General features: G+C 41.0%; 1 protein-coding gene across 2 annotated transcripts in view; it reads right to left on the reverse strand.

Moving 5' to 3' along the window:
• The window catches only part of Ctdspl2 (CTD small phosphatase like 2), a 57,959-nt gene extending 39,389 nt beyond the window's left edge, over window positions 1–18,570 (reverse strand). The window contains exons 1-2 of one of the 2 annotated variants that reach the window (XM_048332291.1): window positions 18,025–18,570; window positions 5,128–5,337 (exon numbers count right to left, since the gene is read on the reverse strand). In XM_048332291.1, coding sequence (XP_048188248.1) covers window positions 5,128–5,313 — 186 coding nt within the window. In that variant the 5' untranslated portion in view covers window positions 5,314–5,337; window positions 18,025–18,570. The remainder of the gene's footprint in view (window positions 1–5,127; window positions 5,338–18,024) is intronic. The other variant, XM_048332290.1, reaches the window with a different exon arrangement.
• Between the last annotated feature and the right edge of the window lie 545 nt (window positions 18,571–19,115).

Genomic DNA, 19,115 nt, shown 5'->3' on the forward strand with positions numbered 1-19,115 from the left:
TGTAATCCTTGCTATTCAGGAGGCTGAGATCTGAGACCATAGTTTGTAGAAAGCCCAGGCAGGAAAGTATATGAGACTCTTACCTCCAAAGAAGATAGCAAGTCAAGAGGCCTCAGAGAAATCAAATATGACATCACCTTGATCTGGGATTTCTAGGCTGCAGACATCTATTTCTTAGGCTAAACAGACGATTACTATACTAAGAAAACTTGAAAGACTTCTGCTTTTAATATATCAAGTATATATTTTGTTGTGATAGCTCTAACAAATACACAAGTCTTACAACCTATGTTGACATTACCTATATACCCCTCCCATACATACAAACTGGCTATTTTTTGAGGATGGTGGGGGTGGTCATGGGGCTTGAATTCAAGGCTTAGGTTCTAACAAATACACAAGTCTTACAACCTATGTTGACATTACCTATATACCCCTCCCATACATACAAACTGGCTATTTTTTGAGGATGGTGGGGGTGGTCATGGGGCTTGAATTCAAGGCTTAGGTACTGTCCTTGAGCTTTTGTGCTGAAGGCTAGTGCTCTACCAGTTTGAGCCACAGCCCCTCTTTTGGTTTTCTAGTAGTAAGTTGGAGATAAGAGACTGGTTTTGAACTGTAATCCTCAGATCTCACCCTCCTGAATAGCAGGATTACATGTGTGACCCACCAATGCCAGGCCCCAATGGCTATTTTATGCCAAAATTAGGATTCCATTATAGAAAGAAATTCACTGGCAATATAAAAGACTAAACTAGCAAGAAGACTAATAGCCATGTGATGCGCTAAATCTTAACAGTAAAACAAGAACAAAAAAAGTAGGATAGGTAAGCAAACAAATAAGACAGGTAAACAAGTTTCTAAAAGAAAAACTTATGAGATAGTCAAAAAGCAATATCATATACCTAAGAAAGGACCATTACTCAAAAGTGAAAGCAAGAAAATTCGCCTAAATATTCCAAGTCTACTCAGACAGTTATGAAAATCCAAAAAGAAAAAGATAAGGTATGAAAGAATCCCAAGGATCAGCACAGGGAGCTGTCTAACTAACCTGGACTTGAAAAGGACACTTGAAGAAATAAGTTCATCATCCAGTCAAAAGAGCCACGCATGGCAGTCACAAACGCACAACTCCAACACTTGGGAGATTGCAGCAGTAGGAACTTAAGTTTGAGAATAGTCTGAGCTACACAGTGAGACCCTGTCTCAAAACCAGAGATGTAGAGCTGGGAATGTGGCTTAGTGGTAGAGTGCTTGCCTAGCATGCATGAAGTCCCTGGGTTCCATTCCTCAGCACCATATACACAGAAAAAGCTGCAAGTGGCACTGTGGCTCAAGTGGTAGAGTGCTAGCCTTGAACAAAAAGAAGCCAGGGAGAGTGCACAGACCCTGAGTCCCAAGCCTCAGGACTAGAAACAAACAAAAAACAAAACAAAAAACAAAAAAAAAAACAGAAATGTAGTTCAATGTGTAAGCTCTGGGTTTGAGTCCCAATACTGTATAAAACAACAAGAAAACCAACCTAAAGACAGTAGTGATATATGTCCAGAATACTATAAGAAAACTTTCTGAACTTTCTATAAAAGAACAAAAGCAATAAGCTTTGAGCTAGTAATACACAGTGAACAAATGAAAAAGTGGGCAGCATAAGACGACACAATTCTTACTTTCATCAAGAATAATGCGGGCTGGGGATATAGCCTAGTGTCAAGAGTGCCTGCCTCGGATACACGAGGCCCTAGGTTCGATTCCCCAGCACCACATATACAGAAAACGGCCAGAAGCGGCGCTGTGGCTCAAGTGGCAGAGTGCTAGCCTTGAGCGGGAAGAAGCCAGGGACAGTGCTCAGGCCCTGAGTCCAAGGCCCACGACTGGCCAAAAAAAAAAAAAGAATAATGTGCTATATGTATTGCTATAAAGACAGTATTACTTTATGAGAGTAAAGAACTGTCTTCCTACTAGAAATGCAGTAACGTGCAGTGTCTGAAACCAGGCTAACTGATAGTTTCCAGTGCTGACACTTAACTAGCTTTAAAGCTAAGTAATCTTGCACAAGTCATTAAGCACTATGCGCCTTAGTTTCCTCATAAATAATATAATACAGATGACAGGCTGAGAACAGTGGTTGACACATAGTAACTGCTAGCAATGATTGCACTTAAAAAAATTATCCTGGGCAAGTTGTTTATGATTACATTTATTACTGTTGTTTATTCATTTATTTTTGCCGGTCCCTGGGGCTTAGACTCAGGGCCTGAGCACTGTCCCTGTCTTTTTTTTGCTCAAGGCGCTCTACCACTTGAGCCACAGCGCCACTTCTGGCTTTTCCTATAAACGTGGTGCTGAGGAATTGAACCCAGGGCTTCAAGTATATAAGGCAAGCACTCTATCACCAGGCCACATTCCCATTCCTATTACTGTTGTTTTTTACTGTGTATTACCTACATTCACTTCTCTTCTATAAAATATAAAAACAGCTGGACGCTACTGGCTCATTCCTGTAATCCTAGCTACTCTGGAAGCTGAGATCTGAGGATCACGGTTCAAAGCCAGTCCAGACAAGGTCAGTCAGACTCATTTCCAATTAACTACCAGAAAAGCAGAAGTGGTGCTGTGGCTCAAAGTGGTAGAGCACTAGCCTTGAGTGCCCAGGCCCTGAGTTCAAGCCCCATGACTGACAAAATAAACAAAGACAAACAAACAAACATGGTTATAAGAATTAAGGAAAAGATAGAGATAAAAAGCACTGGGCGTGCAAGTCCCACTACAAACAAACAAACAAAAAAAGAAAAGACAAAAAGAACTAAGCAAGGCTTTTAAAAAAAAAGTATAACATAATATAATACAATAGAAGAAAAGCTAGATCAAAGGAAGTGAATATAAACAGAAGTCAAAAGACACAAGACAAAGCTATCTTCATTTCTGGTTATTATCTTCATAAATAGAAAAGGCTACAACAGTGATCTATAGCATGTCATATACAAAAATGATACAAAAAAAATTTAGCCTAGATAATGACTAAGAAATTGCACTTGTACGTGAAAGGGAACACATTATCTGTTTTCAAGTAAAAGAATTAAAAAAGAAAAGAAGAAGAATTGATGAGAAAGTACAGAGTAGAGGTTAGGGATTTAGCTCAGTGAAAGAGCGCTTGCATAATAAGTGCAAGGCCCTGAGTTTGGTCCTCCACTGTGAAAAAAATATATATAAAAGGCCAAAAAAACAAACAAAACAAACCCCAAGGCAATTAGAAAGTAAGAATAGATATGAAGCACTTTGCAATAATTTCAGCTGTTGAAGGATTGAAATGATAAACAGTGAGCATCCCATCAACAGAGAGTGATGACAATCCTTTAGGAATTTAAAGAGCTAAAAATTCATGTTTCCAGAAGAAATTTGGCCTTGGCTATATAATAAACTAGAATACTTGTATGTTGTCATAATGTAAAAATTAACAATTACAATATTAGTAGCAAGCTGTAGGTCCTAAGTTCAAAACCTAATGCTGAAAATTACTGAAATTACTATTAGAAAGAAGAAACAAACAACAACAACAACAAAAACCCATCAAAAGAGCAGATGGCTTACACTTGTAATCCTAGCTACTCAAGAGGTTGAGATCTGAAGATCACAGTTCAAGCCTGGGCAGGAAAGTCCATGAAACTCACTTCTTCAATTAACCACCAGAAAAGTTGAATGTGGAACTGTGATTCAAGTGGTAAAGTGCTAGCCTTGAGTAAAAAAGTCCAGGCACTGAGGCACAAAAATAAAATCCTTACAAACACAGAAGATTTCTAAATCTTGACCGATGAGTCTGTTATTTATTAAACTTGCAATCTTTTTTTGTTGGGGGGGGGGAGGGGCAGCACTAGATTCAAACCTAGGGCCTCATGCTTGCTAGGAAGATGTTTTACCACTTGAGCAACACACAGCCCTTTTGCTTTAGTTATTTTTTGGGATAGGGTCTCCCATTTTTGCCCAGGCTAACCCATCCATCATGCCCAGCCTTTTGCTAGTCGAGATGAGGGTCTTGCAAACTAAGCAACTAAGGCTGCCCTTGAACCATGATCCTCCTAACCTCTACCTCCTGAGTAGCTACAATTACAGGCATGGGCCCCAAACCCATCCAAGCTTTGTTATAATTTCATTACAACAAAAGCTATACTATAAGGCAAAATAGTAGTTTATTTTGCTGTCACATTAATACTTAATTTATAATAGAAACTTTATCATACAAATAACAATCCCCAAAAACACCACAAATAGTCACAACAAAATCTCCACATGACAAATACCACTCTGCACTTATAAAGTGCATTAAAATTTCTGACACTACTTTTTTTAGCCAGTTGTGCCATCTAATCTGAAATTAATTCTGGGATAAAGAACTTGGAATTAGTACCACCTATATTCCTTGAGCGTAAATGATACTTATGTCATTCAAGTTAGTCCACAATATGAATCTGGAGCATATAATCTGGACAGTGTCCATTTCATATACTTTGTATACTTTAATATTTTCATTATACAATATTAGAATTAAAGTAGATAAAAGAAACCACCATAGCCAGGCACTAGTAGCTCATGTATGTATTCCTAGCTGCTCAGGAGGCTGAGATCTGAGGATTGTAATTTGAAGCCAGACCAGAAAGGACAGTCCAGGAGATTCTTATCTCCAATGAAACAACAAGAAGCCAGAAGTGAAGCTGTGGCTCTAGTGGGTAGAATGTTAGCCGTGGGGAAAATGCTAAGGGACAGCACTAAGGCCCGCGTTCAAACCCTACTACTGGCACACAAAAAAAGAATCATCTTCCTAATTAGATGGTGGGTAACATTAACAAGAAATTTATCCCTTGAAATAAAAGAGCTAGAAACAACACAAGTAAAATAAGGAACATTTTATTTCTCTTCCCATAATTCCATGCTGAAAAAACCAAAGGCTAAGTAAATTAGTTCAGTGAAATAATGTTCATCTTGAATTTCATGAACTAGTTAGCACATAATCCTAAAAGTAAAATAACACCAAAATGTATATCACATTAAAATGGACTCTACTAATACCAATTTCTTACCTACTCATGCTTAGAGAAAACACTTTTTAATTTAAATATGAGATAAAACCATTACCTTAGGTGTGCTTCCTTTGATAAACTTTTTAATTGAAGACAGTAAGCCGGTTTCATTCTTTGATGGTTTTTCTCCTCCTGAAGGCAGGCTATCATCAACCTCTGAATATTTCCTTTTTGCTCTGGCAGTGCGCTGTGTTTGAATTTGATTTGATTGCTGAGAAGTCTTCCGTGTTCTCAGCCTCATCTTTTATGGGTGCCACATGTAAAACTATAATAGAAAAATAACAAAGGTTATTAAAATTCAACCTAGTGTTTCCAAATATGATGGGCTTATATGATAAATAAAACTCTTGATTAGTTAAAAAAAAATCTCAGGCCTCTGAAGAGATTGTAATAAGAAATTTTATTTTATTTTTTTGCCAGTCCTGGGCCTTGAACTCAGGGCCTGAGCACTGTCTTTGGCTTCTTTTTGCTCAAGGCCAGCACTCTACCACTTGAGCCACAACACCACTTCCAGCCTTTTCTATATTATGTGGTGTTGAGGAATCGAACCCAGGGCTTCATGTATGCAAGGTAAGCACTCTCCCATTAGGCCACATTCCCAGCCCAAGAAACATTTTAAATGAAAGGCACTATGCTCTGTATTTTACATACATTATCCAAGTAGCCTTCCCAATAACATCCGAAATAGTATATCCTATAATGTGAGTTAACACCAAAGAGTATACATTTTTGCTACAATACTATGATCCCTTGACCCATTTCAAAATTATGTTTAATCATTCATTTATTCTACCAATATTTAACCACATCTGAGGCACAAGTCTAGGTAAGCAGTAAGTAAACAGCAAACAAGGGAGGGTAAGGTTGACTCTCTGACCTTACGAAACAGTAAAGAAAAATATGATCTAGTGAACAATCCCAAAAATATAAGTCATTAATAAATAACAATCATAATAAGCATAAAAAAGGAGTAGCTGGTTCATTTAAGACATTCCAATTACCATACATAATGATCCTTTAAAAAAAAACTGGACAGCCAGCTACGCAGGAATAAGATCTGAGGAACTTGGTTCAAAGCCTACCCAGGCAAGAAAGTCTGTGAGACTTTTAATACTCAGAAAAGGCCAGAACTGGCGCAGAGCGATATAGCCTTAAGCAAAAAAAAAAAAAAAACCCTCAGGGAGCCCAGGCCCAGAGTTGTAGCCCTAGGACTGGCAAAAACAAAAACAACACTGGATTCAGAGGTGGGTATGGGGCTCACACCCATAATCACAGTTACTTGAGTTGGAGACCAGGATGAACACAAATCAAGGCCAGCCCAGGCAAAAAGAAGTTATTCAGACTGCATCTTAACAAATAAATGAACTGAGCAAAGTAGCAAGTGCTATAATTTCAACGACTTGAAGGCATAGGGAGGATACTTGCTATGACAGGCCAGTACTGACAAAAACATAGACCTCATTAAATAAATAAATAAAACCAACTAAAACAAAGGACTGGCAGTGTGGCTCAATTGGCAGACAGTTTGCCTAGCAAACTGGAATTCAGCACCAGCACTGGAGAAAAATAAACAAAACTGGATTTTTGAACCAGAGGTGAGGCTCAGTGAAAGAACATGTGCATAGTATATGTATAGCACACACATGAGGTGCTAGGTTCTGTTCTCAACACCACAAAAATCAAGACCACCACCACCAAAAAAGGCTAGATTAATATCAAAAAGAAATTATTGAGGCTATTTGAGCTAGCCCAGGCAGAAAAATCCAGGAACCTCTTATCTCCAATTAAGTTCACATTTTGGTTATCTATTTGATATGGGTACTTAGCATGCTCAGACTTTTCATTATTGCCATTATACCCTAAATGTAGAACTACTTACATAGCAAGTAATCTAAAGATGATTTAAAGAATATGAGAGACAGAAGTGATTTAAATGTTTATGGATTTTGGTATCTGTGGAGGGATCCTGGAAGCAGTCTTCCACATTTACCTTAACATCTTGAGAATATATGAAGTTGTTAACAATGGTGTTCACTTTCACAGTAAAGTCTCTAAACTCTTTAAACTCCTACTAAAGGTATAGAAATTCCTAGCAAAGATTAGAATCTTCACTGATAAATCTCAGGTGTTATGTTTTTACTAGTTTAACAGTCACAGAAAAAAAACTAGAAATTTCTTAAATAAAGAAATTACAGCTGGGTACTGGTGCCTCACTCCTATCATCCTAGCTACTTGGGATGCTAAGATCTGAGGATCACAGTTCAAAGCTAGCCCAGGCAGAAAAGTCCATGAACCTCTTATCTTCAATAAACCACCAGAAAACCAGAAGTGGTACTTAGGCTCAAAGTGGTAGAGTGCTAGCCTTGAGCAAAAGAGCTCATGGACAGTGCTCAGGCCCCAAGTTCAAGCTCCATACCTGACCAAAAAAAAAAACAAAAGAAATTACATATATGCACTGTCTGGTTCACTAACCTCCCTTAACTGAATATTTGGTCTCCACTAAATCCTTATGCTAAAATATAATCTCCATAGGATGATCAGTGGTAGGTGGGCCTTTGTGAGGCAATTAGGTCATTGCTTTGCCATCATGAATTGGATTAGTGCCCTTTTAAAAGAGGAGCGTAGGGGCTGGGAATGTGACTTAATGGTAGAGTGCTTGCCTGGCATGCACAAAACCCCTGGGTTCAATTCCTCAGTACCACATAAACATAAAAAAGCCGGAAGTATGGGCTGGGGATATAGCCTAGGGGCAAGAGTGCCTGCCTCGGATACACGAGGCCCTAGGTTCGATTCCCCAGCACCACATATGCAGGAAGCGGCGCTGTGGCTCAAGTGGCAGAGTGCTAGCCTTGAGCGGGAAGAAGCCAGGGACAGTGCTCAGGCCCTGAGTCCAAGGCCCAGGACTGGCCAAAAAAAAAAAAAAAAAGCCGGAAGTGGTGCTGTGGCTCAAGTAGTAGAGTGCTAGCTTTGAGCAAAGAAAAGATCAGCGACAGTGCCCAGGACCTGAGTTCAGGCCCCCAGACTGGCAAAAAGGAAAAGAAAAATAGTGGAGTATAAAGACCGTGCTTAGGGGCTGGGTTACATAACTAGACAGCAATCTATCAGGAAGCATGTCTTCATCAGATACCAAATTTGCTTGTACCTTCATCTTAGAATTCCTAGCATACAGAATCCAAGAAATACATTTCTGCTGTTTATCAAATACTCACCTAGTTTATGTATGTCATAGAAGCTGGTATGGACCCGGATACTGACAAATTTGAAAGAATTATCACAGAAGTCTCCATTTCCTAAACACTTTTTCTTTAACTAGGCAGTTTCAACCTACCTTTGTTAACATTACCTTCTAAAGGGATTTAACAACCAAGGCATCTATTTACTATTTATAGAGGAAATTTTTACTTGAAATTCCTTTATTCTTCAGTACAGAACTTTCTAGAAAAGGAAAACTCCTACATAGAAAATACATAGGGAAAATAAATGGACATCACAAAAACATATAAAATAATACATAGGCAATAAAAGTATATCTTAAAGACCAGAGAAGACATATAAAATAGTCCAGTCTTAGGGACTCATTAGAACTTACAATACTGGGCTGCGAGCATGACTCAAGCGGTAGAGTGGACTTCCCTAGGAAGGTCCTGATTTCAAACCCCAGTACTACCAAAAAGAAAAAAAATAAATTAAAATATTTATTAGTCACCTGCTGTCAGAATGGAAACAAAAGATGCACAGGGACTTCAAAAGAGAAAAGAAGGGGCTGGGAATATGGCCTAGTGGTAAAGTGCTCGCTTTGTATGTATGAAGCCCTGGGTTCGATTCCTCAGCACCACATATATAGAAAATGGCCAGAAGTGGCGCTGTGGCTCAAGTGACAGAGTGCTAGTCTTGAGCAAAAAGAAGCCTGGGACAGTGCTCAGGCCCTGAGTTCAAGCCCCAGGACTGGCAAAAAACAATACAAAACAACAACAAAAAAAGAAACTCAATGATTACATATTTGAGGAGGAAATCACAGAAGTAAAATATCATTTAAAAAAAAGAGAGAGAAGGCTAGGCACCAGTGACTCATGCCTGTAATCCTACCTACTTAGGAGGCTAAGATCTAAGGATCAGTGTTCAAAGCCAGCCCAGACAGGACAATCTGTGAGACTATTATTAAAAAAGCCCAAAGTAGAGCTGTGGCTCAAGGTAGAGAAGCAAAAGGAGAAAATTTCTAGTTAGATGTGACAGTATACACCTGTAACCCCAGTTTTGAGGATTTGAGGAAGGTAGGGTTGGAGAGATAGTTAGAAGCTCAATGTAAAAAAAAAAAAAAAAAAAAGTCAGGCCTGGTGGCATGTTACTGTTGTCCCAGCTATATAGGTGGATCATGACCCAGGGCCCATCAAGAAGTATAAGATCCTCTTTGCCCCAGCTGTATATCAGACAAAGGCCAAATATGAAGAATATACAAAGAGCTCAAGAAACTAAATCAACTAATAAATGGTCCAAGCAACTAAAGAGAGACTTCCTGGAAGTAAAAAGTAATAAACAAACAAAGAAGTGCTCGACATCTCTGACCATAAAGGAAATGCAGGTCTAAACAACACTGAGAAGCCAGGTGTCAGTGGCTTAGGCCTTAATCCTAGCTACTAGGGAAGCTGAGATTTTAGGATTGAGCTTTGAAGCCAGACTGGGCAGGAAAGTCTGTGAGACTCTTACCTCCACTAAACTACAAAAAAAAAAAAAAAAAAGCCAGAAGTGGAGCTGTGGCTCAAATGGTAGAGTGCTAGCCTTGAGCAAAAGCCCCAACACACGCGTGAATGAGCACACATGCACATACACATACACATACACACACACACACCCCAACACTGAGATTCCATCAGAATGGCCATCATCAAGCATATGAACAATAAATGCTAGTGGGATATAAGTAAAAAGAAATCCTGTTACATTGTTGGTGGAAATGCAAACTAGTGCAACCACTAAGGAAGGCAGTTTGTGGAGATTCTTTAAAAATAAATAAGAGAACTACTCTATGATCCAGCAATACTCTTGAGCATTTACCCAGAATATTACGAGTCAGGATATAGTAAAGACTAACACCCATGTTCACTGCCAAGTTACAGACTGTCCAAGATTCCCTACAATGGAAGAATAGATCAAGAAAATATGATACGTGTAATATATGTATGTGTGTGTGTGTGAAATTTTACTTATCTATCAGAAAGAATGTCATTTGCAGGAAAACAAACTTATAAAAACTACATTAAGTGAAATAAATCAGGCTCAGAGACAAAGCACACAATTTCCCTCATTTGTGAAAGCTAGATCTAAATTATAAACATATCTGAAAACACACAGAGTCACGTGGATATGTACATGAACATATTAAGAGTATAGTATATTCCAATGGTGTAACTCCTCTAAACAGCTTACAGTTTTGGTGTTGGGTTTTTTTTTTTTTGCCAGTTCTGGAGCTTGAACTCGGGGCCTGAGCACTGCCCCTGGCTTCTTTTTGCTCAAGGCTAGCACTCTGCCACTTGAGCCACAGCGCCATTTCTGGCCTTTTCTATATATGTGGTGCTGAGGAATTGAACCCAGGGCTTCATGTATATGAGGCAAGCACTCTTGCCACTAGGCCATATTCCCAGCCCAACAGCTTACAGTTTAACAAAACAAATATGAAAGTGAATACTATAAAGCTGGAACATATGTTGAGGGGGTAAGGATACAAGGTGGGTGAAAAGGGGGAGATGAATGAGAGAGGAAGGGTGGGTGGAATGCATTCCCTATTCTGTAGTATTCAATGTACATATGTGAAAACTGAAACTGATGAGATGAATAGGAATGCAAAGCTTTCTGATACAATGTAAGGGAAAATAGTAATATGGAAAACAAAGTATCAGCCAGACACCATGCCTGTAATCCTATCTACTTAGGTTTGAGGCCAGCCAGGGCAGGAAATGTCTGTGAGACAACTCCAATTCACCACAAAATGCTGGAAGTGGAACTGTGGCTCAACTGGTAGAGCACTAGCCTTGAGCAAAAGAGGTGAGGGACAACACCCAGGTCCCAAGTTCATGCCCAGTACTACATACAAACAAAAACAAAACAAAAAACAAAGTATCTTCTATTATTAGTTACTCTGTGTGTGTATGTGTGTGTTCCTGCGTGTGTGTGTGTGTGTGTGTACAGGTCCTGTAGATTGAGATCAGTGCGTGGGTGCTGAGCTTTTTTGCTCAGTGCTAGCTCTGCCACTTGATTCACAGCTGGACTTTCCAGCTTTTTGGTGGTGATTCTCAGATCAAAGCCTTCTGAGTAGCTAGGATTATGGGTTTGAGCCACTGGCCCCTTGCTTTTTGTTTCTATTTTTTAAACAAACTAATGTGAACAAAGAAAAGGGTAGGACAAAATAACAGAAAACTGCCAAGATAGGAAAAAGGACTGAATAAATTTGCCTTCCTACATTATATATTTTATTATTTACTCCTCTTTTCTTTAAAAAAAAACAGCAAAAAGACAGACAATAAGTAATTGTGAGGTACACAAATTACTAGATGTATTTCATCTAATTCTGGGCTAAAAAAAAATCTACAACCAAATTTTTTTCTGGACATTTCACAATAACAAAGAGAATGGAAGGATAAGTGGGGCTGGGAAAAGATTGAGAAGACATGACAAAAACTGGAGAGATGGCCAGAGTTGTGGCTCATGTTTGTAATCATAGCTCCTCTGAATGCTGAGGCAAATTTGAGGCTGATCTAGGCAACTCAGTGAGATCCTGTCTCGAAACAAAAAATACAAAGATGTGAGGGTATAGTTCAATGAGAGTGTTTGCCTAGCAGGCAAGAAGCCCTGGCAAGTTTCTTCAGCACTATTAAAAAAAAACAACAAACCAAACAAACAAAAACACTGCCCACAAACCACGCACAGCTTTGAGAGCCCCACAGTACTTAAGGAAGGAAGAAAAAAGATAACCAGGGCCAGATGAGGAATTATTCTTTCTCCACTGTCAATCTAGGGTTGTAACCTCTTTTCCTGAACAAGATCTCTTGTCCTAGAAGGGGAAGACAACTGGAAGTACCACACTCGGAAGCCACAGTCTAGCCCATGCTAACAAGAATCGTCTCATAAAACAGAATAGTAGTCTACCACTTCACAGGGGTCAGGAACTCATAGGAATTCCCATTAAGGCACAGGTTCACAGGAAAAGACAAAAACGGATCCTGGAATTTGAGAAAGACCTTCCCACATTCCAATTCCTAGCCTAAGCACAAAGTAACAAGGGAAAACTTGAGCTCCTAATTAGACTAACTTAACCCCTGACATGTTCAGGAATGTAATTTTCCACGTATAAATGCTGTTTTTTCCAGTGTGTATGTGTGTGTGTGTGTGTGTGTGTGTGTGTGTGCGCACGCCAATTTCAGGGCTTGAACTCAGGGCCTCCAGCTTTCTCTTGGCTTCCTCACAGCTGAGATGCTCTATCATTGGAACCATACCTCCAGCCCAACATTTTGCTGATTCATTGTAGATAAAGACTCTGGGACAGTGCTCAGGCCCATTCATGCCCCAGGACTGGCACCAAAAAAAGGAAAGTCTCTTCCTTTCTCTTCAGAAAATTCCTGATACCAAGCAATCTTTGAGACAATTATGGTTGCAAATTATCTTGTATTAATAAAGATTACAATGATACAAGCATAAACTCAGTTGACAACCTGCCACTAAGGTCTGGAGTCCACCAATTTCTACCTAAACAATAGAAAGAGAAAATAGTACTTTGCATATGAATGATTCTTTTTCCCCCCTGACTTGTGCTGAGATTTAAACTCAGGGCTTCCTGTTCTCATTCCCCCTTTTCTGCTCACAGCTAGCACCTACCCACTTGAGCCACACACCCCAACTTCTGGCTTTTTGCTGGTTAACTAAAGATAAGAGTCGCTTGATTTGCTTTGCCAGGGTTGGCTTCAAATAAGAATCCTCAGATCTCAGCCTCCTGAGCAGCTAGGAATACAGGCAAGAGTTACTGGGGCCCAGGGTGAAAGATTAACTATTAATTACTAATGTTCCCTCTGCCACACACGTATGTTTGTTGAATGAAGAGAAGTAGCAGTCAACTGCTACATCATACATTGACAGGAAAATAAAACTGTTACAAGATGACAAATCAAAATTTAAGGACAGTATGAATTATATAGACAGCTATAGCTATCTATATAAGAGATAATACAGCTAGGAGCTGGTGGCTCATGCCTGTAACCCTAACTACGCAGGAGGGTGAGATTTGAGAGTTGTGGTGTGTCAGTTCTGGGGCCTAAACTCAGGGCCTGGGCACTGGCCCTGGAGCTTTATCCGTCAGCCAGGGCTAAGCTCTACCACTTGAGCCACAGCTCCATTTCCAGCTGGTTAATTATAGAAACAAGAGTTTCATGAATTTTCCTGTACACGCTAGCTTTGAACCATGATCCTCAAATCTCAGCCTCCTGAGTAGCAGGAGCCACGGGTGCCTAGCTAAATATAATTTTAAATTACTACCTAAAGGTTATTTTTGCCACTTGTTAAACAGCAACCTCTTTGCACAACTGAAGATTTTTTTTAAATAACTTAAATTACTTTCACTAGCTTAAAAAGATGTCTGCTACTATCATGATCTTAAATCTTCATTTTTTAGATACTTTTCTGCTTTATTAGTCCCCAAAGAATTCCTCTATATCTCTTTTAGATAGTCGATTTAAGAATGAAATTATATTAGTCTGCAAGGTCTTATGGTTTGTCTGGAGGCCACATTTAACTCTCACCATTCCTTATTGCCAGATTCACAAGGTTTCCAAAGGACCCCAAGAGGCCCAAGCTTCTCACTATATTTTTACCACCCATCTTGTCTGTCTTCTGTAGACAACACTCCTATATTCTCTCCACACCTCTCCTGGTGACAGTCAAGGCATAAAAACTTGACAGGCATAAAAACTTAACTGTTATGTTCTACTGGCTCTGAACCTTCACCTCTATGTGACATTAAAGAGCTCACTTGACAAACTAACTTGTGCGTATGAATTAAAAGACAAAACATTCCCAGAGAATCTGTGATTTTAAACAGGGCATTTTAGGAAATAGTCCATTTGACACTAGAGAAAAAAAAAAAAGACTAGGTACTAACAATCTAGCAGTTCTCAATCACCTAGCTTACCTACCAGTAACACTCCTCAACCATTTAGCCTACCTACTTGTAATGTAGGTCCAATTACAATTTAATACAGTTTAAATTAAAAATTAATGTACTCATGCACCACTAGCAAATTTATGTATGATTTTATACATGCCTTAGGGCATATGCCAAGTAAACGGAAAGTAAAGCTGCAACTGTATGGTTTTAACACAAGTTTCACATCTGTTAAAATATTCTCATACTGGATCCAGGTATAGTGGTGTACTCTGTAAGACCAGCACTTGGAAAGTTGAGGCACAAGGACAGCAAGTTCAAAGGCAGCCTTGGCTACAGAGCAAAAGCATGTCTTATTTATAGACTTCAAGACAAACAGACATCCTTATCCTCAAAGTAAAGCAAATGACTCCTTTTAGACAGTCTAGTTTAGAATGGTTAGGTGACTTTTTAACCTACTCAGAAAAATTACATAAGATTGCCCCTAATATGAAGTTCTGTCAAGACGTTGATATTTAACTTCAAGTTTCTGTTCTACTTTATGCTTTATAACAACCTGATAAATTAAGAATGCAGTTGATTTTTTTCCTTTCTCAAATTTGGTAAATCAGCTGCTTCTTCGTGTGTGTGTGTTTGTGTGAGTGTGTGAGAGAGGAGAGAGAGTGTGTGTGAGTGTGTGTGTGCGTGTGTGTGTGTGTGTATGTGTGTGTCCTGGGGCTTGAAGTCAATGCCTGGGTGCTGGTCCTTGAGCTTTTTTGTTCAAGGCTACCTCTCTACCACTTGAGCCACAGTTCCACCTCCAGCTTTTTTTGGTACTTAACTGGAGATATAGTCTCAAGGAATTTCCTGCCCAAGCTGGCTTTGAACTGCAATCCTGAGATCTCTGCCTCCTAAGTAGCTAGGATTACAGGTGTGAGCCACCAGATCCTGGCTCAGTTTATTTTTTAATTCATTAATTTAAAGCATAGTTTTCTATGACTAAAATAGAAATACCATTTGTTCATTTGACAATTCTACAATATTAGAGGTCTAAAGACCACATCCTTTTGAACAGGCCCAAGTTTCTTAAATCAGAAACAAGTGAATTTTGTTGTACAGCAATCCTATAAAGATGCTACTTGACCAAAATCAGGAACTTAGAATCAACTAAATTAATTTGGAAAGACAAAGCTTCTCCAAATCTTAACAGGGGAAAGAGTAACACTACTAGCACAAATGAAGTTCTAAGAGACTCTACATAGACTGTATATTATAAAAAATAATAATAATAATAATACTCGGGGCTGGGGATCTAGCCTAGTGGCAAGAGCACTTGCCTCGTATACATGAAGCCCTGGGTTCGATTCCCCAGCACCACATATAAAGAAAATGGCCAGAAGTGGCACTGTGACTCAAGTGGCAGAGTGCTAGCCTTGAGCAAAAAGAAGCCAGGGGCAGTGCTCAGGCCCTGAGTCCAAGGCCCAGGACTGGCAAAAAAAAAAAAAAAATACTCATCTTATTTGGTATTCCTATGCAATCCTATTATTTTTATATAGCTATAAATTCATAAATGCTAAAGATTCCAACATATGACAGCTTTTACATCCTTTCAATCTACAGTGAAAAGAATATTAAAAGTAGACTACTGAATTTGGGAGAATTCTAAAGACATAGTATATAATGCTCACTCTGCCGCCAGTAATCCAAATTTTATGCAAAGCTTCCCCAAAACATCAAAAATACAGACAGATCTTGACTTTGCCTTTTTTTTTTTTTTTGCTCAAAGCTAATGCTCTACCACTTTGACCCACAGCTCCACTTCTGGTTTTCTGGTGGTTAATTGGAGATTAAAGTCTCTCAGACTTTCCTACCTGGGGCTGGCTTCAAACCACAATCCTCAAATCTCAGCCTCCAGAGTAGCTAGGACTACAGGCGTAAGCCACCAGTGCCCCACCCCATAACTTATTTTAGATCTCTTTAAGTCATATATTTGGCCCTGGTTTTAAACAAATTGCCTCACAAGTATCCAACATGACTGCATCTCCACTCCCATCCCATATTTAATTAGTCCTAAAAAAGAAATTCAACTTAAATCCTACAAGACTGCTTTCACAAGTTGGAACAGCAATGGCTCATGCCTGTAATCACAGCTGCTCAGAAGGCTGAGATCTTGAAAACTGCAGTTTGAAGCCAGCCAGGACAGAGAAGTACACAAGACTCCAAAACAACCAACAAAACACCAAGCTTGAGGCATGGCTCAACTGGTAAGAGCACTATCTGAATGCCAACTGTTAGGCTCTGAATTAGAAACACAGTAGCACAAAACAAAACATATAAATAAATGACTGGCTCTCATAAGAGCTTCATTTTGCCTTGACTTTCTTTATGACCTTGAGCAAAGTCTACTAAATAAAGACTATAATGATGTTTGTGTGTTCCTGCTTATTACTAAAATTTAATCCCAATATCTTGCTAACAGTAGTGATGTTCTTTATCTTACTAATACTGGCGTTCTTTAAACTGAACCTACAGAGCTGAAAGCTTGAGTTACAATAAATATCAATTGGCACATAATATGAACAATTTTTAATCTTGACTAGTGAGGGGACTATAAAGACCCAAATTCGACATGATCAAAAAAAATTCCCAAAACAAAGAGACTCGTTACATTAAAAAAAAAAAGTAAACTAGCTTTAACTTGCCATTTACCCCCTCCTTTTTAAAGGATAACTACTGAACCACAAACGAAAATGTAAAACATAGCAAAGAATAGTGAGTCAGAATATGAAGCAATCTACAATCTGAAAATTATGCAGATAAATCTATCATTTCAAGTCACTAATTTGTATACTCACATAGAGCAATAATCTTGGTATTGCCTTACTAGCATTACAAAAATAAATCCCTGCCTTGGAGCAACATCTACTAAGTACATTTCATTTCAGGATCTTCGAGTAGTTTAAGAGCTGTCTCTCTCTACAGGCTTCCCTGAGATACTCTTAGAAAGTGCTTAACATCATTCACACATCCAGCTACCACTAGGGTGATAAGTAAATAAACACGATTTACTTATGCAATTATTAGCCACAGAATTCTGGTCAAGAATTCAAAAGCAAACACTGATACAAGCATACCCAAAGAAAGCAAAGAATACTAAATTATACTAAAATTCACCCTTCAGTGACCACTAAGGAACCCAGAGGCCTCCCCCCCACATGGGTTTGTTCTTTACTACCCACTCTTGATTTGAAAAGGTGGCAATGTCAACCCAACCTTTTAACAGTAAAGAAAACAGACAGAAGGGAGTGAAATCCCCTTTTCCGGTTTCTCAAAAGATATTAACCAAAACCGAGATGGGAGCAACGCCCCCCTAAAAAGCACCCTACTTAGAATAAGATACCGGGGGAAGAGGAGAGGGGGTGGTGGTGGAAATCAGAGGAGCTAAGGTTAGTAAAGGCAAATCTCTTCAACTTCCATCACCCCACGGGACCCCCCAACGGGGGGTTGGAGACCAGGAACGTGAGACCGGGGTGGGGGTGGGTAGCAAAGTGAAATCTAACCCCAGAAAATCACAACACAGGCCTCAGCCCCGGGAGCCGAAGCTGGCGGGAAGTGAGCGCTCTTTCCGTTTCCCAGGGGGGAAAGTCCGGGCGAGAGCGGCTCCACACAGCGGACGGACGAGGCGCCAACAGTGCATGCCTTACCACCGCGCCGGGAGCGGAGCGCTGGCGGACCGGGCAGAGGAGGGGAGGAGATCCCGGCAGACGGCCCTCGAAGAGGAGGACTGAGGCAGGGAAGCCGCGGCGACGTCCGGAGAAAGGGGATTACCTTCACTGTGACGACAGAGAAGCGTCTCCGGGTTCCGGCGAGAGTCCCGACTGCGCAACGTGTGGTGTCTTTCCCGCTTTAGCCCGCAGCAGCAACAGAACCAGCTCCTTCAGCCAGTCGCCATTTCCCGCCTACCGACCTGCTGCACCGCACGGACAGGGACCCGGATGGAAAGCGGCCTCCCCGCGCAGGCGCGGTGACTTCCTCCTCCCCCCCCCCTCCTCCCGCCACAATTCCGCGAGGTGGGAGGAAAGGAATGCGGGCGGCCACCGCGGGGACGACCGGGGCCGGGGGGGTGGGGGTAGGGGGAGGGGGGAGGGGAGGGGGAGAGGCGGGGAAGGAGGAAAGAAAAAACAACTTTGACTTCCGTGAAGGGGTTGAAGTACCGGACGCCAGAAAAAAAACAACACTCGCGAGTTCAAATCCCTGGTTCTAAATAGAAAGAAAGAAACAAGAACCTAGGGTCTTAGGACCGGATGGAGTGAAGAAATGACAAAACCGGTCGGGGTAGGGGAGGGTCTGGGGGATGTTTGTACTTTAGGGGCCTCCGTAGCCCGTCGTAGCGGGGTCGCTGGGAGAGTAAAGCGTTAGGAATGGAGAGGCGGAGACGGGAAGGACGGTTTTTCCTCCCGCCGCTAACGGAACCGCTGGGAGGCCGAGTTAGGAAGGGAGGGGAGTGACGGAGGAGGAGCGCGCCCTCAGCCCGGGGGGCGGGGCTTGATGACGCACGCTCTCGGCTCGGGGGCGGGGCCTTGACGGCGCGCGCCCTCGGCTCCGGGGGGCGGGGCTTGGCGCGTCGCGCAGCCTGGCGGCTAGGTTATAGTAACCGTGGGCGCGACCGGTGGGTGGGGCCGAGCGGGACGGGGCGGGGCTAACGGTTTGGCGCGCTGGCGGAGGTGGTTTGTGCTGAGTTCTCCCGGAGGCCCGGAGAGATGATGGATGAGGATCTTGATCCTTGCCTGGGATAATGGTGACCCCCCCCCCCGAATGTTCTACAGCTCCCTAACCTAGAGGACGGCAGCAGTGGCTCGTGGGTCCGGCATGCAAATCCGTGGCCTTGGATTCTATTCCACGCGTGGTGTCGGCGGTGG

This window comes from Perognathus longimembris, chromosome 23, assembly GCF_023159225.1.
Source record: "Perognathus longimembris pacificus isolate PPM17 chromosome 23, ASM2315922v1, whole genome shotgun sequence".
Classification (NCBI taxonomy): Eukaryota; Metazoa; Chordata; class Mammalia; order Rodentia; family Heteromyidae; genus Perognathus; species Perognathus longimembris.